Source organism: Podarcis cretensis, assembly GCF_951804945.1.
Source record: "Podarcis cretensis genome assembly, chromosome: 16".
NCBI lineage: Eukaryota > Metazoa > Chordata > Lepidosauria > Squamata > Lacertidae > Podarcis > Podarcis cretensis.
In genome coordinates this window covers 4,234,221-4,260,176 of record NC_137186.1, presented here as the reverse complement: position 1 = coordinate 4,260,176, position 25,956 = coordinate 4,234,221, and the positions used below count along the sequence as shown (strand labels likewise).

The following is a 25,956-nucleotide window of genomic DNA, read 5'->3' as shown; positions in this document are numbered from 1 at the left end:
GACCTGTGTCAGCCAGGAGGCAAGAGTCGGAGGCAGGGGAATCTCCAGAGATGGAGGGTGGAGCACAGAATGGGTCGGAAGAAGAGGAGGAGGATGCAGGTCAGGCAGGTGAAGAGCCCAGTGCTTCCCTATTCTCCCCCGAACCACTGTCTCCCAGAACCAGGAGGGAATTGAAAAGGCAGGAGCAGGGGAAGTTTCCACGCAGGCATAATCTCCGGCTGTGTGCGCACAGCCCATCGGGAGCAGGTACAGTGGTGCCTCGCAAGACGAAAAGAATCCGTTCCGCGAGTCTCTTCGTCTTGCAGTTTTTTCATCTTGCGAAGCAAGCCCATTAGCAGATTAGCGCTATTAGCGGCTTAGCGGATCAGCTGATAAGCGGCTTAGCGGATCAGCTGATAAGCGGCTTAGGGCTTAGAAAAAGGGGGGGGGGACCCGCAGGAACTCACAAGACATTTTCGTCTTGCAAAGCAAGCCCATAGGAATTTTTTTTTGCGAAGCACCTCCAAAACGGAAAACCCTTTCGTCTAGCGGGTTTTCCGTCTTGCGAGGCATTCGTCTTGCGGGGCACCACTGTACATAAATTGGAGAGGAAGTGATTCCCTGTTGCTGCAACTGCTCCATAGAGCGCAAACCAGAGAATGCTAGTGCATGGTTACTGGAAGCCATAGAAGCTGCTGTAAGTGTCCACTTTTGACAGTCAATTCTTAACTGTCTGCCATGTGCATTCCTTTTGCTGGGAAAAAACCCAACAACAGCCTTGAAAGGTAGGTTTCTCCTGAGCAGAACTGCCCTCGCATTTTTGACTGTGACAATGACGATTTCCTGTTTGCCAGGTCGCATCCTGGACCTGAAGACGGGGACCGTCAAGAAGGAAGGGCAGCAATCCATGCGGATGTGCATGGGATCCCGGCGGTCTTTCATTTGTCGGATGAGGTAGGACGGGGCTCCTCGCTTCCGCGTACAAAACCCACATGTCGTTTCTGCGTGAGCTGGGCGTAAATAAGGACCGCAAACAAGGAGAAGTGTCACGGCCTGCTTGGGATGCAGTGCCAGAGCATGATTTGTCAAAGCATGAGCCCAGGATCACTTGAGTCAGACCCTTGGTCCATCTAGACCAGTGCTGTCTACACTGACAGGCAGAGGCTCTCCAGGGTTCAGGAAGGGGACATTCCCATCCCCTATGTAGAGGATTGAGGCTGGCACTGAGTATGGTTCTGGTTGTCTGACCATGTTAATGGGTATTATAGAGCTGGAAAAAAGGGTTAGGGAAGGGCAAAGAATGAAAGGATCCAGAATGCTGCAGAGGCTGCAGTAACTCCTCTAGCAGAATCTATGGCTTTTTAGTTTAGGAAAAAGTGAGAGGGACAGGCTAAGAGGCCTTGGTGCGATGCAACAGTACGCTATGGTGCTTTGGGAGTGTATTGTAGCTACTGTATTTACTCGAGTCTAATGTGCCATCAAATCTAATGCGCGTTTCAATTTTCAGAACTGTGAAACCCAAAAAAAGTATTTGCCGGCAAATGTAAATGTGCCATCGAATCTAATGCGCGCCTTAATTTTCACAGCGTAATTTGGCCAAAAAAGGTGAGCATTAGATTCAAGTAAATACGGTAATAAACTCATTGTTGAACCTTCAGAAAAGGAGACGTTGTTCAAGGCCATGTTTCTGTTAAGAAATGTGCCAAGCAACGTAGTGTATTAAGAATTTACTTCTACACCACTGGTTCATAGCCAGGCCAGGGAACAAACCTTTCAATAAAAATGCAACCCTGAGAAAATCCAAGCAAAACTTCCAATAGGGACCCGGTTTATGTAGAAAATCTATTGCGCAGAAGGACAGCCCCACTAACCACTTGTTCAGCGAACTGCCAAATCTGTATATCACTGGTATTATTATTTTTTAAAAAGCCTCCTGCTATAAAATATAAATGGATTGGGGAGATTTTGAAACAAGTGTTAATTCACACACTCGATGCTGCTGTGTGGGTGAGGAGGAAGGAGAGAGTATTATTAATATTCAGTTCATCAGTTGCCTGATCTATAGCAGTCTCGAGGTGACTTACAGCAAATTTAAAAACATACAGGGGTAAATATGTTCCGGGCAGGGCAGGGTTGGGGGTTCCTGCTCCAGGTTTCTCCCCTTCAGCCTTAAAAGTCCCCAGAAATGGATGGCAACTGCATTGTTTTTGAATAAAAGTTTCTGGCAACCACAGGAGGGGAGAGGGCTCTGGTCCTCAATTCCTGCTTGTGGGGTTCAGCCACTGCGAGAACAGGATGCTGGACTAGATGGGCCCCTGGCCTGATCCAGTAGACTCTTAGCTTCATGACCAGAAGCAGCCACAGCATGGCTTTCGGGAGTGCTCCCTGGCCAGGTGGCATGGAAGCAAATCTGTGTAGTTTTGCCACAAGGAAGCAGGCAAAGGGCTGTGGGCCAGCTTGGTCCCTAAGCGAAGATACCAACGTCTTGCAGGGGGCGGGAGGAACCAGAATCTTTGGGTGAAAGTGGAAGTAACGTGAGTTTGTTTATGTTCTTCGCTCCACAGATGCGGCAATGCCACGGTGGATCCAGTCTCCATGAACCGCCTCAGCTTTATGAGAAACAGGACCCGGTAAAACTGGTTGTTCAGGGAGCCAGGGCTTGGTTGGCTGATAAAGGGTAGCAAGCAGCCCAATATTAGCTTCATGTGACAAAGCGGAGTATTCAAAGTCTGATCTTCCAGGTCCTAGTCTGATACTCTAACCACTATACCACCGCTGCCTCTCACATTTGTTTAATCAATGCAGGGGGTAGAGCTGAGGTTTTTGTTGGCAGGTTGCTTTGCTGAGAATTCAGGTGGACTCTCATCCCACCCCACCCCCCCGCACCCCAATAAGATCAGCAAATGCAACCCTGGCAACATATTTCTCTCTGTTCCCTCCTTCCAGGAATGGGTTGGGTGCCGTGAAGGATGGCGAGCCTCATTTTGTCGTGGTCCACTGCACAGGCTACATCAAAGCCTGGCCACCGGCAGGTAACCTCACCTGAATGTCTCATTCTGGAAGACCCCCTTTTTGATGTTTCTGCTAATTCATTTATTTCCTGTTACTTTGAAGTCCTGTTCTTCTAAAAATAAAGTGTTACAGGGTTTTCATCAGGAGGGCGGGAAGTCTGGATGATGTTCATGGGTCCCTTCCAGGCCTGTGATCTTGTATCCAGTGGGTTTAGAGTCTAGTAGAAGAGGCCACTGAACTGCCCAGACAAGTTTCTTCACAAGATTCCAGCTTTAGCTGGCCGCTGAAGTACTGCCATTTACATGTCTTAAAGAGCTGGTTTGGTTGCCATAGAGATCAATGGGGGGGTCTTTTCCCACCTTACCTGTCTGTATGCCAAGTCATCCTAAGCTGGAGAACAATAGGCCAGGGGGCGCTCTGTGTGAAAAAGAGGGAGAGAAAATGTGTGCATGTGTTGGCTGATGCTGGAAGCTGGAGACACACAGAATTGTCTTGCTCTGTTCTGGATCCAAAGCTACAATTTGATAATCTTGCTGGGAACTTAATGAGGAGGCAATATCTGCTGGAGTTTTAATGCTGTGAGCCCCTCCATCCTATGCTCAGGTTGCATCTATGCTTAAATAAAGCCATGCATCCTAACTTGCTTAGATTTTCTTTCCCTTGTTTGCATTTTTCTTCTACATAACTGTCAATTTTCCTTTCTGAGGTTCCTTCACTTCCCTCTTACCCTCATCTTTATTTTTTTAAAATTCACTAGCAATTTTTTTAAAAAATTACTGCATCCCTTCTCTTCCCCTCTGTCAGTTGTTTTCTCCCTCCTTTCCCATAGCAAGATCCCCACTAATTTTACCCCGCGAGCGTTTCCGCACGGAGACCCCCATTTTCAACGGCTTCCAATTACCCCTTGGTTTAGAAGTGTTTCACACAATGCTGGTCCCTCTACCTCCACCAAATTTCTCCCACTCTACCAGCCACATGGGGTTGATAACATATATTTTTTTAACCCACTAAGACCAGAACCCACCTTTGAGAAAAGCCTGTCCTGGCTCTGAGCTCAACTCCTCCTTCTTGCCACCCACAGGGGTCTCCCTCCCAGATGACGACCCAGATGCTGGGCAGGGGAGCAAGTTCTGCCTGGTGGCCATCGGCAGGCTGCAGGTGAGTTAGCCTTACCCTCAAGCCCCAAAAGGACGCGGGAACCAGGTTGCCATCGATTGCTGAGCCTTCTTTGTACCTTATTGCAGCAGGTGTCCTTATCTGAGAGCCTCAAAAGCCGGACCACAATTGCTGTCCCCTGTGTTGCTCCAGGGCGGGGCTGGCAGCTTGCCTGAGGCCACTTTCGTAGAATCGTAGGAGAGTTGAAAGGGCAACCCAAGGGCCATCTAGCCCAACCCTCTCCAATGCGGGAATCATGGCTAAAGAATCCCTGCGAGATGGCCAGTTTGGTGAGCGCATGGCAGAGATTAGGGCCCAGTCCCTCGCCTCTCTCAGCTCTTTGGGAGAATCCGCTGCCGAAGAAGAGAAATAAGAGAAATAATCAGGGGCCTTCCGCAGAGTTTCCTGCCTCCCCTTACTTGCCAACTCGCCTTCTTACGGGGGAAAGGGATGTCTCTCCTCCAAGCGGGAAGCCCAATCCCTCCTGCCTAGCCCCCTCTCTGTAACCGGCCCCTAACCTCTTGGCGTCTCCCTTCCCTTGCAGGTCACGAGCTCGCCCAGCTGCGTGGACATAAACACCGTGTGCCAGCCCACAGAGTTCATCTCGCGGCACAACACCGACTGCCTCTTCACCTTCGTCGACCACCGTTGCGTGGCCACCGTTGGCTACCAGCCACAGGTGCGGGGAACTGGAGGAGGGGGTTCCCAGCAAGAGCTGGGTGCACATTGGCTCCCTGGGTCCAGGCCAAAAGCCCGCTTAGTCCAGCATCCTGGACAATATCATTTATATATAAGTGAAACAGTGCCGGGGCTAAAATACACCCTTGCTTAACTCCCTTTGTGGCTTGTAAGTTGTCCATTTGTAGAGCAGCACGCCTTTCATCACAGTATCATTGTATAAGCATTTAATCAAGTACAGCAGTCTTTTGTCTATATTTGAGGAGTTCAGCTTATCCCAGAGTCTTACTCGCAAAATTGAGTTGAACGCAGCTTTCAAATCAATGAAAGTTGCGTATAGCATAAGGTTTCCCGGGGACAGTCCCCCGATTTAGAAATCAGCCCTCTGACAAAATCCTATCATTCCTACTGAAGTTGAAAAGTGGCCCCAGATTCATTGAAAAAGGTAACCTGCCTTCAGCAGTGACATTCTGACTCTTTCTCTCTCTCCCTGCCCCCCCCCCCCAAAAAAATTAGGAACTCTTGGGAAAGGATATTGTTGACTTCTGCCACCCGGAAGACCACCAGCTTTTGAGGGACAGCTTCCAGCAGGTAAACCAGCCATGAGTCCATGACTGATTCAGCCTGGCATCTGCACAACAACCCAGCACACACCCCTTGGCAAACGCATTTTGAATGCCGTCGGAGCAGACAGGGGGAGCCTTGGGCCCTCCTGAGGTTGCTGAACTACAACTCCCATCTCCTCCCTGGCCGTTGGCCACGCTTGCCTTACAGACCAATCTGTTACCTGGTCTGGAGCACAAACTTCAGGCCATCTTTCCAAAGCCCCGGGAGGGAGGGAGGGGAAGCTGGCTTTTCACGACCTTCACAGTCCTGCATTCCACCCCATAACCATCAACATCTGTGGAAAATGGAGATAAATACCTGCCAGGTGCCCCAGTGCGGGCTTGCAGAAACCACTTTTTCAGCTTGAGGGCCACATTCCGTTCTTGGCAACCTTCTGGTGGCCACATGCCACTGGTGGGTGGGGCCAGAGTCAAAAGTGGGTGGGGCCAAGAACGTAAATTTGAGTTCTGTAGAATAGATTGGTTCCTACACACACACACAGATGCCTCTCTGTCTTCTGTCCAGGTGAGCGAGAGGCAGGATCAGAGTTCGAGGAAACATCTCCAGCCAGGCAAAACCATCTTTGGGGTGCAAAGCAGGGGTACTGAGAGGCATAGGGGGAATCCCTGCCCCAGGGAAAGAAACCTCCAAAATCCCAGGCAAGGAGGAATTGTAGCCAGTGCTGGCATTAGAAGAGGGCAGGGAAGTCGCAGCCCCCAACCCAATCTCATCTCTTGCCCTAGCCCCCTTTGCTGGCATTTTTTAGAAAGCTGAAGTGGGGGGGGGGCTAATTTTGGGAAGCTCTAAAGTAGCAGAGCTTTATTTGGGTTTCTTCTGATCCTGGGTCTTAGGGTAAGCGCTTCTCTTTCAGGAAGTGCATGTTTTGTTGGGGGGGGGGGTCCTTCCTTTCCACCCCTCTGCTGTGGCTGCTGCTGTTGCCGGCGTAAAACCAAAACAAAACCCCACCCCACCCCCGTTTTTCCAGGTGGTGAAGTTAAAAGGCCAAGTTCTGTCCGTCATGTTCCGTTTCCGGTCCAAGAACCAAGAATGGCTCTGGATGAGAACTAGCTCCTTCACCTTCCAGAACCCCTACTCAGATGAGATAGAGTACATCATCTGTACCAACACCAATGTGAAGTACGTACGCGGGGACCCACTGTGCCACCCCCACTGGCAGTGGGGCCTGCTCTTTTGCTGTGTCCTTGAAAGACTTGCAGGGCGGAGGGGGCTTTGCAGTCTCCCACCCCAAAAAACTCCTCCTTAGCTTCATTCCAGCCTCTTTTTAAGCAAAATGCATTAAAATAAGTTTCTGCTTCTGGGTTGTCAAATCTCCTTTGCCTTTTTTTTGGTTGTTTTTCAGTTGAACCCCAAGACCTACCAGCCAGATGCAAAATTAGGCAGGGCACATTCACTTTTAAATACAACTTTGAAAAGTCACAGCTTCCCTCAAAGAATTAGGGAAAATATTATTTGTTAAGGGTGCTGGGAGTTGTTAGGAGGCCCCTCTATTCCCTTCTCAGAACTACAATTCCCAGAGTTTCATGGGAAAGAGGGATAAGCCTCTCTGTGAATTGTAGCTCTGGGAAAGGAATATGACACTCTTCCTGAACACTCTCAGCATCAACTACAGCTCCCAGGATTCCTTGGGGGTGAAGCCATGGCTCTTTAAAGTCGCATCACCGTGCTTTAAATTTATGGTGTGAATGTGGCCTTTGGGTACCCGATGCTAGTCTTATACAGAGTGGACTCACTGAAATCAGTGGACAGGCTAACGTAGGTCCATAGATTTCCATATGTCTGCCCTGACTGGAACTTAGTTAGCTGCCGCCCTTAGAATTAAGGAGCAAGGAGCCCCCAGTCCCATTTCTGAGTGTAGGGATTTGTTTCCAGTGCTAGAGGTCACAGCTCTTTTGCACACACACAAAAATCTGCCAACTATGAGTTCAGATTTCTTCATTTTAGCTGCCTAGCCTAGGTGGGAAAACTTGCTTTTTCTTGCTCTGGGGTCAGAAACCCTTGTTGATCTACTGCAAAATTGCCCTGAGATCTCCCGACAGATCTCAGTCTACTTTCTGCCCTTCCCTTGGTCTAAACCGCCTGTCTGCTCTGAGTATCCCCCTCTTTTGCTCTTGATTGGACAGGCTGCTGTGATGTCAGGGAATACGCTAGCCTTAATTGGAGCAGACCTACAGAACCTGACTACCTTGGAGAACATAAGAAAAGCCTGCTGGATCAGGCCAGTGGCCCATCCACAGCAGGAGGTTCATTAGTTTCAGTGGGTCTGCTGCTGAGCAGGACTGGCATGGGATGTGACCCATAATGCCGCCCCCTCAGCCATCAGGACACCAGCTCTCCTCTTGGTCTGCCCCATATTGTCATGTTGGTGTCATTTCCTTGAGTGAATCCATACATTCACCATCCCTAAATCTGAAACTGGGACACATTTGCAGGTTGAGCTAAAGACTAAGAATCATCTCCAGCTAAGTTTTACTGAGAGTAGACCCATTGAAATGAATGGAATTAAGTTATGTTGATTGATTTCAGTAGCTCTGCTTTGAGTAGCGCCAACATTGGAGACTGCTCTCAATTTTCTGCCCACTGCCCATCTTTCAGTCTATTTTAAAAATATTTTTGTGGTGGTGTGGAGGGGCGGGTGGCCTCTGAGAGAGGGTTGTGGCAGTCGGCTTGAGTAAGCTTTTGCACAATCTATCTCTGCCCCTTCACTTGGGGGTGGGGAGAACCCCACACACCCATACACTCATCCATCCCATTTCCATATACCAGCTTCAGACGGGGAGCTTCAGAGAAATCAAAGCCAGATTTTGCATTTATTATGGAGTCGCTTACGTAGAACAGTGTAACGTGTTTTGTTTTGTTTTTAAACTGATTACAATCAAGCTTTAAAAACAAACATGCCTGAAATTTCTCAAAATGCAGATTTAAAACCAACAGATACGTGTAAAAAGAATTGTGTGTCTGGGGTAGCGAAAAAGACTTTAGCAGGTGCCAAAAACAGCCTTCAGAAGAGGGAGGGGCATAAAGATCCCCTGGCTCACTGGAATGCTCTGAGGGTTGTGATTGGCTCCCTCCGATCCCTGACCTTCCCTTCCCCGATGACCCCCCAGGAATGCCAGCCAGGAGTCCCGGCCTGCCTTGGCCAGTCAGATGCAGCGGCCCCAACTGGGCCCGAACGCCAGCCTGCCTTTGGAGATGAGCCCTGCCCAGCTGGCGACGAGGTAAGTGGGGGGCTGGCTGGAGTCACCCTGGGGCCCTTTGCTCTGTGAGGGGTCTATCCCAAGGCCCCCCGGGGCATGTAGGTCTCGGAGCACCTTGTAAGCTCTGCTCAGTTCCTCTCCCTGCTTTGTGGCACTTTCCTCTGACCCACGACCGGCTCCTAACCTCTTAACAACGGCTTGCGTTTCAGGCAGCAGGCGACGCAGCCAACAGACGTCGACGTGGTCCCTGTCAGGGAGAGCTTAGCCAGTTACGACCACGCCCAGGTAAATCGGCAAAGGTTCCAAGAGTTTCCATGGGGACTTGTCCCAGCTCCCTGCCCTAAATTGAGACCTGGCAGAGGGCACACACAAACACACCCGCTGACACAGATCACTGTGTCCCTCCTTTGGCAGACCACACACTCCACTGGAAGGAACTCATGGCGCTCACCTCTGTGGAGTTGCCAGTCGCCATTGGCGACTAGAGGAGTCGTTCAATACAGGACTGCAGTGGCATGAGAGGAAGAAATGACTTTTTTTTTCATAACTCCCCTCTTCAGCCATCCTTCAGCCTGCCCCCTTTGCATGCACACAACTGAAAACATAGATTTTGTGGAGTGGCAATCCAAACAGGATTCTCCCACCCTGTCCATTCTCATTTAAGTGGCATGTTGCAGGATTTATGTTAGAACACACCTAGATTCCAATCCTTGCTCAGCTGTGAAGCTTATTGGGGTGTCCAGGGGCCCAGTTGCCATCTCTCAGCCTAACCCACTTCTTGGGGTAGTTGTGAGGATAAAATTAGGGGAGGAGGAATGGGGTATTGTGCCCTGAACTCTCGGGACGGGGTGGGGGATGCAAATGGAAATAAATCCCTGGGCTTATCACTTATTTAGTTGTGTGTGCACATATTGACATCTGCAGATTGTATCCAACATTAATCATACTCAAGACTCTGCAGTTAATGGGTTTGACTGGCCTTAGGCACATCGATTTCAGAGGATCTACTCAGGAGTAGGATTGAGCTGACTGTGCAACCCTGTGTTTGCTCATCTCCTTCCAGGCTGCCGTTCAACCGGTGGCCACCACCGGCCCAGAACATGGCAAACCTCTGGAGAAAGCAGAGACCCTCTTCAGTCAGGAGCGGGATCCTCGCTTCAGTGAAATTTACAGCAGCATCAGCACAGGTGAGAGGGTGGGAGTCGGGGGGTGGGAAATCGGAGCCGGTAATCGGTAGCCATGTTGGTCCATCCCCTGGGAGAAAAAAGAGAAACCTTGGGGAATGCCAAAGGTCACAAGTTCAATCCCCAGGGGCATATTCAGGTAGGGCTGGGGACGTCCCACCTCACCTGAAACCTTGGAGAGGCACTGCCGTCAGTGTCGACAGTCCTGGGCGAGATGGGCCCAAGCAGCCTTTTTGCTATAGCTTCCTATGAGTTGGATCCAGCATTAGTCCTGCTAAAACCAGGACCCCTTGAAATGAACAAAGGTAGTGGATTTGTTCCTTATTTAGCTGTTTAATTTATAAATCCTGCCTTCTCCCCAGGCCGGGACTCAAGGTGACTTACACAAGTTAAAATGGCACAGAGAAAGTAGAAGAAGCTAAAAGCATATTTTAAAATAGTTTGTTTAAACTAGAATGAAAATAGCATAAAGGCAGATTGAAATATAGATAATAAAAAAGCAGCACGGCAGTGTCAGAAGCCCTTTCCTTAAAAACAGTCATTCCCAAAAGCCTGTCAGAATAAATTTATCTTCATCTGCCAGCAGGAAGGGCAAGGAGAGAGCCAGTCTCTCGGAATAAAGCCCATTAGTATCAGTAGGTCCTCGTTAGATACTGCCCAATATCGCGTTCTTGGGTGGCCAGGTCGGGGCTAACCATGCTTCTCTCTCTCTCTCAATCAGACCAGACGAAAGCCGTCTCTTCTGGCTCTCTGCCCGCCAGCCAGTCCCTCTTCTCCCAGGGAAGCAGTTTCATAGCTCCTCGTCCCACCGAGAACTTCAGGTGAGTTCCAAGGGATAGTCTTAAGACTCCTGTGATTGGCTGAGGTTCCTTTTCAGTTTAGTCCAGCCTCTGCAGTGCAGTGGTTAGAGTGAGTGAGGATTCAAATCCTCACTCAGCCATCAAGCTCACAGTCTCGCAGCTTAACCTACATCAAAGGGGGCGGGGGGACCACATATGCCGCCTTGAGCTCCTCAGAAGAAAGGCGAGATGGAAACTGAGGAATGAATGGCATGCCAGCTGTCTGCGTGCCTCTTCAGCCACACTGGCCTTTCCTCCCTTAACTCTGCCCTCTTCCTCGCCTCTGTAGGAGCAGCACAATGGTGCCCCCCGTGAACGTCATTCAGCAGCAGCTGCCCACAGCACCGCATTCAGCCTCGGCAGGGCAGATCCTGGCCCAGATCTCTCGCCACTCCAATCCCGATCAGGTCTCCGGGACCACGTGGGCTTCAGGGACGACACGCACGTCTTTCACTGCCCAGGTAGTTTTTGTCTTTTTCCTACAGGCCATATATATGGGCATCCCTAATAAGAACTGGGCTTAGCCACAGTTTTGTGTTGAATAGTCACAAGCTGCCGTGTTTGCTGGAGGAACTGGAACTGGGCCTGGTTTAGGAGTATAGGAAGCTTCTGCCTCATAGAATCATAGAACTGTAGAGTTGGAAGGGACCCCTGGTGGTTATCTAATCCAATCCCCTGCGATGTAGGAATCTCAACGAGATTGTACATAACAGACGGCCATCCAGCCTCTGCTTAAAAATCTCCAAGGAAGGTCATTTTGTTCCTGCAAGGACATACACTCCATAGAATCATAGAATCATACAATAGAATCATAGAATCATAGAGTTGGAAGAGACCACAAGGGCCATCGAGTCCAACCCCCTGCCAAGCAGGAAACACTATCAGAGCACTCCTGACATATGGTTGTCAAGCCTCTGCTTAAAGACCTCCAAAGAAGGAGACTCCACCACACTCCTTGGCAGCAAATTCCACTGTCAAACAGCTCTTACTGTCAGGAAGTTCTTCCTAATGTTTAGGTGGAATCTTCTTCCTTGTAGTTTGGAACCATTGCTCCGTGTCTGCTTCTCCGGAGCAGCAGAAAACAACCTTTCTCCCTCCTCTATGTGACATCCTTTTATATATTTGAACATGGCTATCGTATCACCCCTTAACCTCCTCTTCTCCAGGCTAAACATGCTCAGCTCCCTTAGCCGTTCCTCATAAGGCATCGTTTCCAGGCCTTTGACCATTTTGGTCGCCCTCCTCTGGACACGTTCCAGTTTGTCAGTGTCCTTCTTGAACTGTGGTGCCCAGAACTGGACACAGTCCTCCAGGTGAGGTCTGACCAGAGCAGAATACAGTGGCACTATTACTTCCCTTGATCTAGATGCTATACTCCTATTGATGCAGCCCAGAATTGCATTGGCTTTTTTAGCTGCCGCGTCACACTGTTGGCTCATGTCAGGTTTGTGGTCAATCAAGACTCCTAGATCCTTTTCACATGTACTGCTCTCAAGCCAGGTGCCACCCATCTTGTATTTGTGCCTCCAGCTTCCCGTAACCTACCCGTTGCTTTTTATTTATCTGCTCACTGTTTAAATTTCTTTTTCGTGCTCTTCTAGCAGGCGGCTTCCCACGCTGTTAAGACTCGGCCGCCTTCCTTTGCCATGGGCACCTTCCAAGGCACCCCGTCCTCCTTCAGCCCCATGTCGACACAAGGCTCCACAGCTTCGCCAGGCGGGTCTGCCTACCCAAGCCTTGCCAGCCGCAACGCCAGCTTTGGTGAGTGTTCCCCACCGGGTTTGGAAGTTGCAAGCGGTGATCCTTCTGCTGAAGAGGCAGGACTCTGTCGCCGTGCAGTTCCTCGTTCTGCAGAAGCAACGCTGTGAAATGATGGGCGTGTATGTTGGGCACAGCGGGAAGGGCCGGAGCTCAGCAGAAGAATACCTGCTTTGCTTGCAGAAAGTCCCAGGTTCAAATCCAGGCACCTTCTGCTAGGGCCAGGGAGACCATGCCTGAACGTAACAAGAGCCCACAAGGACCGCCTCTCTCCATATGAACCTACATGGACCCTGGGATCCTCATCTGAGTCCCTTTTTCATGTGCCTCCTCTAAGAGAGGTCCAGAGGCTGGCAACATGACAACATGTAGTGACTCCCTGCTTGTGGAATGCTCTCCCCAGGGAGGCCCACCTGGCACCTTCCTTGCATATCTTTAGGCGCCAGGCAAAAGCATTTCCCTTCAACCAAGCCTTTGGCTGATTAATATTCTACATCCTTTTAAATGTATTTGTCGTGGAAACAAAAGCATAATCAATTTTTTGAAATAATTTGTATTGGTTTTACAAAATAAATCACGATGAACATTTTTCAATAAAAGAAAAGTTTAAAATAAAACAAGATTCTCCCAAATCTTAGGACTCCCCTCCTCCCCTCTGTGGGTGCTTTAAGTTTCTTAATCAACTGCATATTAGAGTTCATCCAAATTTCAGTTCTCCAATATGTCCAAAGTCTCTGTAACATTGCAAGAGTTATTCAGAGCATGCCATCAATTGCACAATCATTTCATGGTTGCTGGGAACAGTATCTCAGTCTTCCAACAGGAATACTTTCAAATGCTTCTTGAATTTCAATAACAAGGGAGACAGGCTCACCTCACAAGGGAGGGCATCCCACCTGGGATCTACCTTCTGCCCCACTTCTGATTGCTAGACCTCTTTCTGCAGCCCAAAGCAGGGTGTTTCCGCCCACCAACTCCTTCCCAGCCAAACCAGTCAATCTAGACCAAAGCGTGTTATCAAGGGCATGGGGAAAGAACAGTCTTGTTTCCTACACTCGGTGCTAACCGCATTTTTGTTCCTTTCAAAGCTGCTGGAGAGAGCGGGCAGGCCCCAGCCCCGTTCCAGCCCCGGGCAGCGGAGGGAGTCGCTGTGTGGTCGCAGTGGCAGGGTCAGCACCACGGACAGAGTCCAAGCGAGTCGCACGCCCAGCAGCCACCACCAAACCAGTCGGAAGTCTTCCCGGTCAGTCAACCTCCCCTCTGCCACAATTCCAGTAACGTTTCCTGCTCCCCGTTTTATAAACAGAGGCCAAGACGCCAATGATCCTCTTGCTAGGGATCCAAACCAGGATTTAAACCTCCAGCAGCCGACTCTATTTCCCCATCTTTGATTTATTTAAAAGCACTGATAACCCAAGAAGCCGCACTATACTGAGCGAGACCATTGGTCCACCTAACTCAGTATTTTCTACACAGACCAGCAGCAGCTCTAGATCCTCTCACAGCACCCTTAACAAACGACAGTCCCCAGGATTCTTTCTGGGAAGCCATAACTATTAAAGTAGTATAAAGGTAAAGGTAAAGGGACCCCTGACCATTAGGTCCAGTCGTGACTGACTCCGGGGTTGCGGCGCTCATCTCGCTTTATTGGCCGAGGGAGCCGGCGTACAGCTTCCGGGTCATGTGGCCAGCATGACTAAGCCGCTTCTGGTGAACCAGAGCAGCACACGGAAACGCCGTTTACCTTCCCGCCAGAGCGTTACCTATTTATCTACTTGCACATTGACATGCTTTCGAACTGCTAGGTTGGCAGGAGCAGGGACCGAGCAACGGGAGCTCACCCCGTCGTGGGGATTCGAACCGCTGACCTTCTAATCGGCAAGTCCTAGGCTCTGTGGTTTAACCCACAGCACCACCCGCGTCCCTAAAGTGGTATAAGGGTGCTTTAAATGTATGATCCAGAAGGGATCTGAGTTAATACAGATAAAGGTTTTACATAGCACATTTGAGGGTGGGGTTCATTTTAGGGGGCGCTGTTAAATGTTTGCAAGTAGGAAACCCTTCTCCTGCATTCAGGAACCACTTTCTGCCCGTCCTAGAAGATACAGTGCACTGTCACCTAAGCAACGATAATTTCATTCTCATTTTCTAATTCCCTTTCATTTACAGGACATGTTGTCCATGCTAGGGGAACAAGGAGCCAGCTACAACAATGAAGAGTTTCCTGAGCTGAACATGTTCCCCCCCTTTTCGGAATAAGGATGGGAAAAGATCTGTGCAGATGGTGCAGTTTCCCCTGGCCCCCCGTGTAGCGACGCAGGGAGGGAGGAGCGTTTGTGACTCCCCCCCCTTTCTAACTTCTGTCAAAGACTGCCAAAGTCTTCCTACGTCTGGGAAGCAGAAGCGCTGCAGGCGAGGCGTCGCAGAGGGAGTCCGGCTCATTCCCAACTTGGGTGGAGCCTCCGGCGAGGCCGCTGTTTCCCTCCTTCCCAGCAGACCTGCCGCAAACCGGTTGTGTTTTGGAGAAAGCCGCGTGTGCAGAGTCCAAAAGCAGTCGCGAGGACTTGGGGAGCCCGATGAGTGGACGATGCTCAGTGTGCGATCATCAGGGATTTTTAAAAGCTCAATGGGTGTTTGGATTTTTAAAAAAGAAACACCCTACGCCATAACCTTTTATACATATATACATATATATATAAATATATCAAAATTGTATTCTTGTTTATACGATGTCAGGGAATGGGGGCAGAATTTGCCCCCTGAAATGATGCTTAAAGCGCTGTGTAATTCCGTCACCTGTGAACACCCGAGGCATATAGAGGAACTCGTTGCCGCGCACTCGTTTCACTAGCGTCCGCACTCGTGTGTTCAGGTCTTGCACGTTATCTCCCTCGAGCAGTGTTAATGAAATGGAGGCGTCTGCCTGCCCCCACCCCAACGGTTCACCCTGCTGGGCTAGCAACTTTCTCAAGTGCCCCCCTTTCCCAGCAGCCGCCAAGCCCCCCACCAGGGCTTGAATGCTGTGTATGTCTTTAGAGCATTGTGCTCTTCCCATAATGTATAGGGGAACTGGGGTGCCAGTTGGCACTGGGAACAACAAGGAAGTTGGGGGACATTGAAGCTGGCTGCACCTGGCTAGTCAAGGAAAAAGTAGGCATGGCTTGTCCTGAAGGAAGCCTTCAGGTTCCTCTGTTCTCTGGAAACCCAGACAAGCAAGTGTGGTGTTTGCCTTCTGGGATGATGAGACTCAAGGTATCCACCATTGAAGTTGGCCCTGTTTCCTCCCATAACCTGTGCAATCAAAAGTGGGTCTCGCTCATTAGCGGAACCCTCTTGGCTTCCTTTTTTCTTGTAACGCTTCAGGACGGGGGACACTTCCAAGCCATAAAAAGCATCCGTAGCACAAAAGCTTTTTGTTGTTGTTGCATTGTTGAGGATTTTGGGGTTCACGTGGGTCCCCTTTGTGTCCATCCCTCTCTTAATGTGAAATGGGACAGGGCTGCAATCTTCCCCCGGCGCTCACACAATTCTGGAAACAAGCAGATTTAATCTGAGCAGGTTTCCTGTCCATCTGTTGTTTCTGGTGATGTCTTCCCCTCCCCCCCCCTTCTTCAGTGGGGGGTAAAGAACACACATACCTGTCTCTCCCCCCCCCCAATCCAGGCATCATCCTGCTCACCTGTTCTAGGGGGTGGGGAGTAAGAATTGAGATGAGACGATGGGAACCTTGTTCTGGAGATGTGTGGTCGTCATCGAAATATACTTACATTTGTCATGAAGCCTGAATTCTTGGAATCTACCACTGTCTTTCATAAATCTCAGTTGAAAGTGGGCTTCACCCCAGGCTTTGGATAGAGGGGAAGACTGTTCCTCTCGTGTTCCAGAAGTTATGTATACAATATTGAATAGTGTAACAATGCAGTGCTGTCTTTTCTGAGAAGGAAAAATGAAAGATCAGGATAAATTCTTTTAAAAACCCACAGCGATTCTCATTTCTATCTTGCAAAACTCAGCCATTGTTTGCCAAAGTGCAAGGATTGATCTCCCGGCGTCCCAAAAATATGGCACCAACCACTTTGCGATTTAAAAGCAACAATAACTTTTTAGTAATGACTGCATAATTCAGCATCTGGATAATTTCTAGTTCTTTCCCCCCCTTTTTGTGTACTTTAAAAAAAATCAAGTTTCTGGCCCTCATGATGAAGAGGACCAGCTTGATGATGTCTGTGGGCCCGTATCTCAGACGCATTTTACTGTTTTTCGTGTCGGCCTTTTGTCCCTTGCCCTGGCTTAACAGAGCAATTATGCAAAATAAACGATATGCCATATGTTTTATTCATGATGTTGTGCTCAGCTTTGATGAGAAAAGAGTTTCTTTTTTCCTGAATTTCAGCTGGTGGGTTTTAAGAATACAGGAATATGGTGTTTCCCCCAGGGCCAAATTAACTTGGACCGCTGTGCCATCTCAGGCTCATGTGCTGTGGGATAGACATTGGGATTCAGAATCTCATGAGGCTGTGCTTTAGGGTCTGTTTCCAGAGATGGGGCGTTGTGGGGGGTGTCAGCTGACCAGTACCTCAAAAACAGTATATTCCCGACACCTCGAGGATTAGGATCTCCCCCAGCTTTCCTGGAAATGCCACAGGGGATTGGATTTGGGGCCTTCTGCATGCAAGGCAGATGTCCTGCTGCTGAGCTGCAACCCTTCCCTGTACCCAGGATGCTCCATGACTCACAAGGCACCCTGAGTATGCATTCAATGGGGCACAGGCTGGCAGTAAGGAAGAAACCTTGGTACAGAAGGCAGCATTCCTCTCTCCTGCCCAAGAGCCTGAACATTGCCCACCTCCCCACCCCAATGCCACTTTACCCATAGTGCACTGCGCCGCAGCCCACCCCCACCACCCTTATCACTGAGCTACTTTCAAGAAAAAATAAAGTAAGATCCCAGTCCTCATGGTTCTTAATGAGATTGGACAAAGGTTTCTTTTTTTTCTAGCAGACCTGTGAACTGGCAGAGACACTTCTGCAGAGCCAATGGTTCATTACACTGGGTGCTTTCCCCACAACGGCCAGAAACGAGGAGCAGCTTCCCCTGTTTCCTGCTACTCCCAGGATATATTGCTTCTATATCTGGAGGCTCTATTGTGCATAAATAGCTATCAGGAGATCTATTTAAACTCATTTAATCCTTTTTTAATAAGAACCATTACTTCCCTCTCTCAACAGAGAAAAAAATCGGTTTGGCCACGCTACATTTAACCTCCGAAGAATCCTGGGAACTTATTTGTTAGGGGTGCTGGGAAACGCAGCTACAGTTCCCAGGATTTTTTTTGGGGGGGGAGCCTTAAATGTATGGGGTGTAGGGCAGCCACAACCTTTCTTCTACATGGACACAAACCACGTAGCAGCTGCCTTACACGGAGTTGGAAGGGACCCTGTGGCCATGTATCCCACCCCCTCCAATGCAGGAACATTGGTCCATTTCACTTAGGGATGCCTACTTTGACTGGCTGGCTCAGGTTCTCGGGGGGGTTATTTCTAAAACTGGAACTGCCAGTGATTCAATTGCGGGCTGTTCCACACACTCAGCTGGTTCCCTCCCTCAGATCTCTGACGTGGTTACAGCCTTAACACTCACCTAGCTCAGGTAAACATGCAACGCCATGATGACAGAGCAGCTACAGCAAAAGGCCTCTCAATTCTGCTCCCAGTCCCTAGCTCAGTGTCTTAACTGTTATTCTAAAGCAGCAATGCTGCAGCAAGCAAAGGCTCTAGCAGCTCAGTCAGCTGCTTGTGGCTGCAAAGCCAGACAGGATGTATGTGACTGTTGCCATGGAAACAAAGGGGCAGTCCATTCTGTACTGAGCACCGGATGTTAGCTCAGTGTGTGTGTCATATGACCTGTACAGGATGTACATGGGTGGAGTTTGGAGTTTCTCTCTGTTTGTTGAAGAGAGCGGACATCTTTCACTGTGTGACTGCTGAAGACAGGAATAAAAGCAATGTAGATACATTTCTGTCTGAGTCTGATTCCCCTCCCTGGGGATATGCAGGGAGCAGGGAGGAGGAGAAGCAGTTGGTGTGTTTTTCTCACAGCCTGAGGAAAATCGCCGGAACGGACCTCGTGTGTTTTTCCTGCCGGGAGTCGCTGGAGGGAGGTCAAAAGAATTCAGCCGGTGCCTGGAGAGATAGGCACATACCTCTGACCGAGCCTGAATTCTAACAGTGGTAGCAGAGGATGGTTGCTACGATCCATGGAACTCTGCAGAAATAGGAGCAGAGCTGCTATTTTCATCCCTCTCCATGGAAGCCTGAGATGGAGGCTGATTCTCTGCAGCCAGGAGCTCACCAGAAGAAGCTGAAAGCCAAGCTACGGAGCCCAGGTATGAGATTTTCGGGCTTAAGAGTGTGAATGCAGATGGATTAATTCTCTGCTTCATGGGAGCAACGTTTGGGAAAAACAGCTCCGAGAGAGAAGAGTCTGCATTCCAAACATTCCTGTGGTTTTTCCTGTCCAAGGAAAGGAATGTGGTTGCTTAGCAACGCAGGCCAGTTTCAAGATAAGGGCTGGAAGTCAGGCTGTGCCCAGAGAGGCAGAAAAAGCTCGTGTTTAGACTAGGCCCTTACAAAGGAACTGTTGAAAGGGGACTTTCCAAGCCGCCAGTGTTAGAGCTGCCAGGTGCACAGAGTGTAAACAAGCCAGCTATTGGATTTTAGAGGCTTGTGTTTGAGAGTCAATGCAAGGACTCAAAATGGATGCCAAGAAGGGGGGAGGCCTGCCTTCTCCACCCCTCTTGACCAGTGACAATTATGCATCTTGGTCTATTAAGATGAAGGCCTTGCTGCAGAATCAGAGACTGTTTGGGGTGATTGAGAACCCCATCCCTGCAGCACCAACGCGTGCTTGGGAGTCACAGGATGTGAAGGCCAGAACCGCTATAATTCTGTGCGTGTCAGACTCTCAGCTTATTCATATACAAGATTTACAGCACGCGAAAGATGTTTGGGACACGCTGAGAATGACACATCAGAGAGATGCAGGTTCTTCAGCGTTGCTGTATTTTGAAAAGCTGACTAACCTGAGGCTTGCGCCTGATGGAGATGTTCAAGCGCACCTGACGGAAATGAAATTTCTGCGTCAGCAGATGGTGGAACGCAATTTCCGTCTGCAGGAGGAAGTGTTTTGCTTCATGGTGATCAACAGCCTGAATCGGACTTACAAAACGGTTGCCAGTCAGCTGGGGTCTCTCCCAGCAGCTGATCTAACGTCGGACAGGGTCTTTGCCGTGGTTCTTTGTGAACATGACAGACTTGCCGCCCTGGAAGTGAAGGACAGGGGGAGACAAGAACGGAGTTCAGACACCCCCACTGCTGTAGCTACTGGAGGAGACGCTGTAGCTTTGAACGTTGTCCGATGTTTCAATTGTGGGCAGACTGGGCATCTTCAGCGGTACTGCAAGAAGCCACGTCAGAACAAAGGAGCCAAGGGAAGCTCCACGAAGTTTGAGGCGTCAGGCAGAAGTCATGCCAAGTCACAGGCGAAGCCTGCAAAGGCTTTGATGTCGAAAGGAACCAAGCCAGATGTGGAGAACGCTTTTGTCATTGACACTGGCTGCACATTTCACATGACCCATCGTAGGGATTTGTTTTCGTCGTTTAAGAAGCAAAGCTTCGTTGTACAACAAGCCAGCGGTCAAGAGCTGGAAGCCACCGGAATTGGGACTGTGTATCTTAAAAGTCTGAACTTGACTATAAACAATGTTTATTTGGTTCCAGAGTTGAAGTACAATCTGCTCAGCGTTTCGCAGATTGCCAAGAAGGGACTAAAACTGTCCTATGATGATCAACACTGCGAGATCTACAAAGATGGAGAGTTGTATCTTTCTGCCAAAGAGAAAGATGGACTGTATTTGTTGACTTTTGATCAAAGTGATTACATGGAATGTAATTATTGTGATTCTAACATGATTTCTTTTGCAGGTGTAGCCAAGAAGAACGCCAAGCAGGTCACCTCAAGGGTCGACAGGGCATTTCAGCGGGTGTATGCTGATGTGATTGGTCCTTTAGCACCATCTAGAGGCAATGCAAAGTATTACCTAATATGTGTTGATTCTTTTACAGGTTTTGTCTGGATTTATCTTTTGGAGAGACCGAAAGAAGCCTTAGAAAGGTTTAAAGAGTTTTGTGACAAGGTTAAAAATATGCATGATGCTGACATAGATTGTCTTTGCACAGATGAGAAGCCAATTTTTCTCTTACAGGATTTCCAGAGGTTCCTGAAGAAGAAAGGGATAAGACACAAAATTGCTAGTTCCGAAGAAGCTTGGAACAGATGTGTCTGTGTTAGAGTGAACAAAGAATTGCAAAAGGGAATGGAAGGGCAATTGCTTAGTTCACATCTGCCACATGAGTACTGGGCTGAGTCGCTAATGTCGTATTCTTACACGTGGTTGAGAAAGTTTTCAAATGAATTGGGAAGTTCTCCTTTTGAGAAACTGTTCCACAGAAAACCTTATGTTGCCCATTTCAAGGTTTTTGGGTCTCATGTGAGGACAGAAGCTCCGGGTGGAGTAAAGAATGCCAGAGGCATTTTTGTGGGTTATGAAAAGGGTCTCTACAGAGTAATTTTGTCTGAATCTGGTAAGGTGATTCTCACAAAATTTCTAGAGAGTGCTCCTGAACAGGAGCGAGTGATTGTTCACACATTTCCCACAGGTGATGATGATGATTCTGATGATGATGATGTTGATTTTATTGAGTTCAGTAGTACTGATGATGACAGCGATAGCTCAGACAGCTCAGTTGTCACAGTCATTGAGAAGAAATCTCACACAATGACTAGACCCTCAGAAGAGGAGGATGAACCACTGATTAAGCTTAGTACTGGTTCTTCAGAGAGTTCAGAGGCTGAACCAGAAAGCAAGGGAGAGCAGCACCTCTTACGTAGGTCTGAGAGAGCAACGAAGGGTGTACCACCCAAGAGGTATTCAAAAGAGTTTGCCAACCAAGCTATTGCATGTGTTGCTGTTGTAAACGACCAAGGTCAAATTGAAGCTGTGTCTGAGTCAGAGACAAAGGCACAACAGAGAGTTGCTAACCAAGGTAATGCAGAAGCACTCATTCCTTGGAAGTCACACAACCAGAGAGGTACATTGGTAAAACCAGTGGCGTGTAGTTCCAAGGGTGGAACTGAAACAACAGGGGAGTGTTATAAGTATAACAACTGTTTGTTTTCTTCTCTGGATGACGCTTTGCTCGCAGCACGCATTGATGCTTTAGAGGGAGTATGTTATTCTAAAGCAGCAATGCTGCAGCAAGCAAAGGCTCTAGCAGCTCAGTCAGCTGCTTGTGGCTGCAAAGCCAGACAGGATGTATGTGACTGTTGCCATGGAAACAAAGGGGCAGTCCATTCTGTACTGAGCACCGGATGTTAGCTCAGTGTGTGTGTCATATGACCTGTACAGGATGTACATGGGTGGAGTTTGGAGTTTCTCTCTGTTTGTTGAAGAGAGCGGACATCTTTCACTGTGTGACTGCTGAAGACAGGAATAAAAGCAATGTAGATACATTTCTGTCTGAGTCTGATTCCCCTCCCTGGGGATATGCAGGGAGCAGGGAGGAGGAGAAGCAGTTGGTGTGTTTTTCTCACAGCCTGAGGAAAATCGCCGGAACGGACCTCGTGTGTTTTTCCTGCCGGGAGTCGCCGGAGGGAGGTCAAAAGAATTCAGCCGGTGCCTGGAGAGATAGGCACATACCTCTGACCGAGCCTGAATTCTAACATTAACCACTACCCCACACTGCCCCCAGAGCATCCCCCCGCCTCCCCCCCCCCCATCTCTCAGCCTCCTGCTTCTGCCAGTTGAAGAGTTGAGATGCCTGCAACTGATGCTTCTGGCCAGGAGTTAAACTTCTCTGCCTTTTTCTTTTTACATCACTGGCTTCTGAATAGCTGCCTCCGCAAAGCCTGTATCAGAGGTTAAGCTCTGCTTCTCTCACCCCTTTTAAAGTTTCTGCCTCTGTGATGCTGCAGGGTGGCTCTGAAGAGGCCCAGGGACCAGAATAATAATGAGGACAATTTATACATTTCCCACAATCTACTGGTGTGCAGAACAGTATATATTGATTTACTTTGGCCTGTCCCACCAGGGAGTGCTCTTGCTTCACTTTCACATTCAGGTGTGTTTACACAGAGTTCCAAGAGACCCAAAGGGGTCATCTAGTCCAACCCCCTGCCATCATGGCACCTTGAATGGGGACCAGAAACAAACCGGCAACCAGTGCAGCTGCTTTTAAGATGGGTTATGTGAGATCTAAACGGAATCCCAGCCAGTAGTCTGGCTGTGGCATTTTGGACCAATAGACCAAATCTCTCCCCCACTGCCACCGCCAAATTCAGCCATTAAGCTCCAATAGGGGCAACTTCGGCCCATCCATTACTGCCTCCCATCCTAAGCTACCTCACAGGGTTGCTGGGAGGATATAGCGCCCCCTCAAGCTATTTGGAGGAAAGGAGGGATACATGTGAGATAGTTTAGCAAACTGGTGTGTGTGTGTGTGTGTGTGTGTGTGTGTGTAGAAGCAGCTCAGATTTTGTGCCTAAAGAAAACCACTTCATGGCTTGCAGCAAAGTAGTCAGTTCCTCCTATGACCCATTTCCCATTTCTTTTCGGGGGGAGGGAATCCACCACCACCAGCAATATAGTCATAAGTTTCCCACTTCCTCCTTCCCACCCCCTGCTTCAGCTGAAAGGGCTCCTGTGCTTTTTATAGTTGTGGTGGAACCAACAGGTGGAGCTTTTGCCCAGCAGAGCAGCTGCCCGGGTTGAATGATCTTCCTGCAGAGGGAAGTATGCTAGAGGGAAGGGGAAATGGGTCCTGCATTTGCTCTGAAAGAGTAGCTCTGTACGTGCTCATTAGCCAACACCAACCCCTGCACATCTTTGGGAACTACGATGCCCACTGGCTGGGGCTGACGGGAGCTGTAGTACCACAACCTCAGGAGGGTACTGGGCTGCGGTTTGCATTTTAAGGAGGACTGAAAGATCTTAAAACCAGGTCCCTGCAAGAAACAGACTTAGCAGCAGCTCCAGGGCAGCAGAAAAAGACAAATCAAGAACTTCTTCATGTCTCACTTAACAAAAGGATGGCTAGTCTGTGACACTCCCAATGTGATTTTGTCATTGTTTAATGCATTTGTATATTGGCTCCCAGTTCATTTCTGAGCACAATTCAAAATGTTGGTGCTGACCTTTAAACCCCTAAACAGTCTCGGTCCAGTATACCTGAAGGAGTGTCTTCACCCCCATCGTCCAGCCCAGACACTGAGGTCCAGCTCCGAGGGCCTTCTGGCAGTTCCCTCCCTGTGAGAAGTGAGGTTACAGGCAACCAGGCAGAGGGCCTTCTCGGTGGTGGCAGCCTCCCCAGTGGAACACCCTCCCTTCAGATGTCAAGGGGATAGACAACTGCAGACTTTCCAGAGACATCTGAAGGCAGCCCTGTATTGGGAAGCTTTCATGCTGGAAGCCACCCAGATTAGTTGGGTGAAAGCAGTCAGAGGGGTGGGGTATAAGTAATATTTATTATTATTACTGTATTATTATTATTATTATTATTCCCAAATTGGGATCCAAGGCAGCTTACAACATTTGAGGACAAAAATACAAAGCAATAAAAACAAGCTAGTTAAAAGCAGTGATTATAATGAATCAGAACACGTTTAAAGCACAGCCTGACCTGACAGCAGCCCAGTGATCAGCGTTGCCTGCACCTCATGCTCAATCTAGACACATCAAAGAAGCGTTTCAATTAAATGCGTGGCAAACTTTGTATGAGAAATCGGGTTGGCAAAAATGGAACTCCACAGCGCCATCTGGCGTCGCAGTGTTAGAATGCATAAGCAATGAATATAAAGCGTTTCTTCTTTGCCAATGTAGCCGAGTCCCTTGTTTCCAAAGGTCTGTTTGAACAGGAAGATTTCTCTCAGCCTGCTGGCGGAAAGAGCGAGCAAGGAGGGAGCCAGCCTCAGCCTGGCCTCTCTTGGGAGGGAATTCCACAATATGGAAGCAGCCGCAGAAAAGGCTCTCTCTTCTGTCATGCTTCTTATGTCGATGGGGTCAAGAGAAGGTGGTTAGACTCCAGCTCCCATCAGCGCTGGTGCTCAGGTTCTGCTTCTGGGATCCCCAATGGGGCACCTGGATGCCCACGGTGAGAACAGGAGGCCGGACTAGATGGCTACAGTATTCTTTTTATGCCAACAGCGGCAGCCTCAAAGAGGCCATAGCAGTTTGGGAGGTCTTGCATCACAAAATCTGCTTCCCTGGAAGATCAAACTTCTTGTGATAGAGGAAAGAAATGGCAGAACATACTAGGGACTCAGCCACATTAGTCAAAAAAAACAACACTTTGAATGTGTTATGAACATGCAACACCAGATGATGCCAGAGAGCAAACAAATTTTCTATGCAGTATTTACATAGGTTCCCCCCCCTTTTGTTATAACGATTTAATTAGAACGAAGGCTCCTGAAATAGTTAACATCATCTTGTTAGGATATTTCCGTTCCACCTTAAAAGGGAGCAGGCTTTGCGAGTCACAGAGTCTGCGTATTTCCTGTTCACAGGAAGTATATATTTTGTCTATTGCTTTCGTTTTCTCTCTGTGTGCCTGAGACATCAACGCAGGCAGTCATGTTTTCTTTGTTCTGACCAACGCTGAATAAAGTTGTAAATAATGCTCTCCTGCGTGCATCTTTCGCTGTGCAAATTCTGCTGATAGAGCGTGCATCAGCTCTGGAATGTGGCAAGCTATTTCTGGAGCTCGTGTCGCTAATTGAATGATACTGCGTGTCTACGGGAGATCGATGGATCGTCCGGAATCGACGTGGGGTCATGATGGCCTTTGTCTCCCTGGCAGTATCCCAACACATCTGACATCCCTGCAGACAGATCAGGATAAATGTTTGATAAAGATGTTGTCTGGAAGTGGCTTTATATGGTCACTGCCAGCTAGGAAGCCTTAAGCTAAGGCAGCAACCATTGCTGGACCTTGGCACGTCGAATCCCGTCTGTTAATTAATAATTATGCCTTGTGTAATTCTGTCTGCTCTGAAAATCAACTGCTGCCTCTGGCAAGATCTGCAAAAACAAGCAACCCATGGGCAGCTGCCAGATGTTAGCAAGAGTCATGCATCATGGGAAAGGGAGCCTATTTTGCACCTGCATCTGCAGGTGTGGGCGACTGACATCTTAACTTTCCACATGGTTTCATTGTAAATGCACGCAGGTGTTATTTTCTGCTTCTGAATCGAGTCCTGCTTCTGAAACGCGTCCCCCAAAGAGATTTGGGCCAACCAACCTGGTGCTCCCAGCCGTGCTCTACAGCCATGTTGGCCAGGGGTATGGGAGTTGTAGTCCTCAACAGTGGCGTAGCGTGGGTTGTCAGCACCTGGGGCAAGGCAAGTAATTTGTGCCCCCTAACCTGTGGATTTGCGCCCCCTAACCCGTGGATTTGCGCACCCTAACCCTACCC

The 25,956-nt window shown here is 48.9% G+C and overlaps 1 protein-coding gene and 1 long non-coding RNA gene across 4 annotated transcripts in view; one reads left to right on the top strand and one right to left on the bottom strand.

Moving 5' to 3' along the window:
* Positions 1-16,761, top strand: part of ARNT (aryl hydrocarbon receptor nuclear translocator) — a 38,366-nt gene extending 21,605 nt beyond the window's left edge. For 2 of the 3 annotated variants that reach the window (XM_079958007.1, XM_079958005.1), the window contains 15 exons: positions 834-933; positions 2,544-2,609; positions 2,926-3,011; positions 4,073-4,149; positions 4,691-4,825; positions 5,341-5,415; positions 6,416-6,567; positions 8,556-8,666; positions 8,855-8,930; positions 9,709-9,832; positions 10,551-10,650; positions 10,958-11,129; positions 12,270-12,429; positions 13,515-13,669; positions 14,596-16,761. In XM_079958007.1, the coding sequence (XP_079814133.1) occupies positions 834-933; positions 2,544-2,609; positions 2,926-3,011; positions 4,073-4,149; positions 4,691-4,825; positions 5,341-5,415; positions 6,416-6,567; positions 8,556-8,666; positions 8,855-8,930; positions 9,709-9,832; positions 10,551-10,650; positions 10,958-11,129; positions 12,270-12,429; positions 13,515-13,669; positions 14,596-14,685 (1,679 nt within the window). In that variant the 3' untranslated portion in view covers positions 14,686-16,761. The remainder of the gene's footprint in view (positions 1-833; positions 934-2,543; positions 2,610-2,925; positions 3,012-4,072; positions 4,150-4,690; positions 4,826-5,340; positions 5,416-6,415; positions 6,568-8,555; positions 8,667-8,854; positions 8,931-9,708; positions 9,833-10,550; positions 10,651-10,957; positions 11,130-12,269; positions 12,430-13,514; positions 13,670-14,595) is intronic. The other variant, XM_079958006.1, reaches the window with a different exon arrangement.
* Positions 9,799-16,297, bottom strand: LOC307205827. Its single transcript, XR_013834087.1, has 3 exons — positions 16,194-16,297; positions 9,995-10,100; positions 9,799-9,899 (listed from the first exon to the last, which is right to left on the bottom strand). It is a non-coding gene; the product is annotated as an uncharacterized lncRNA (long non-coding RNA).
* Positions 16,762-25,956: the final 9,195 nt, after the last annotated feature.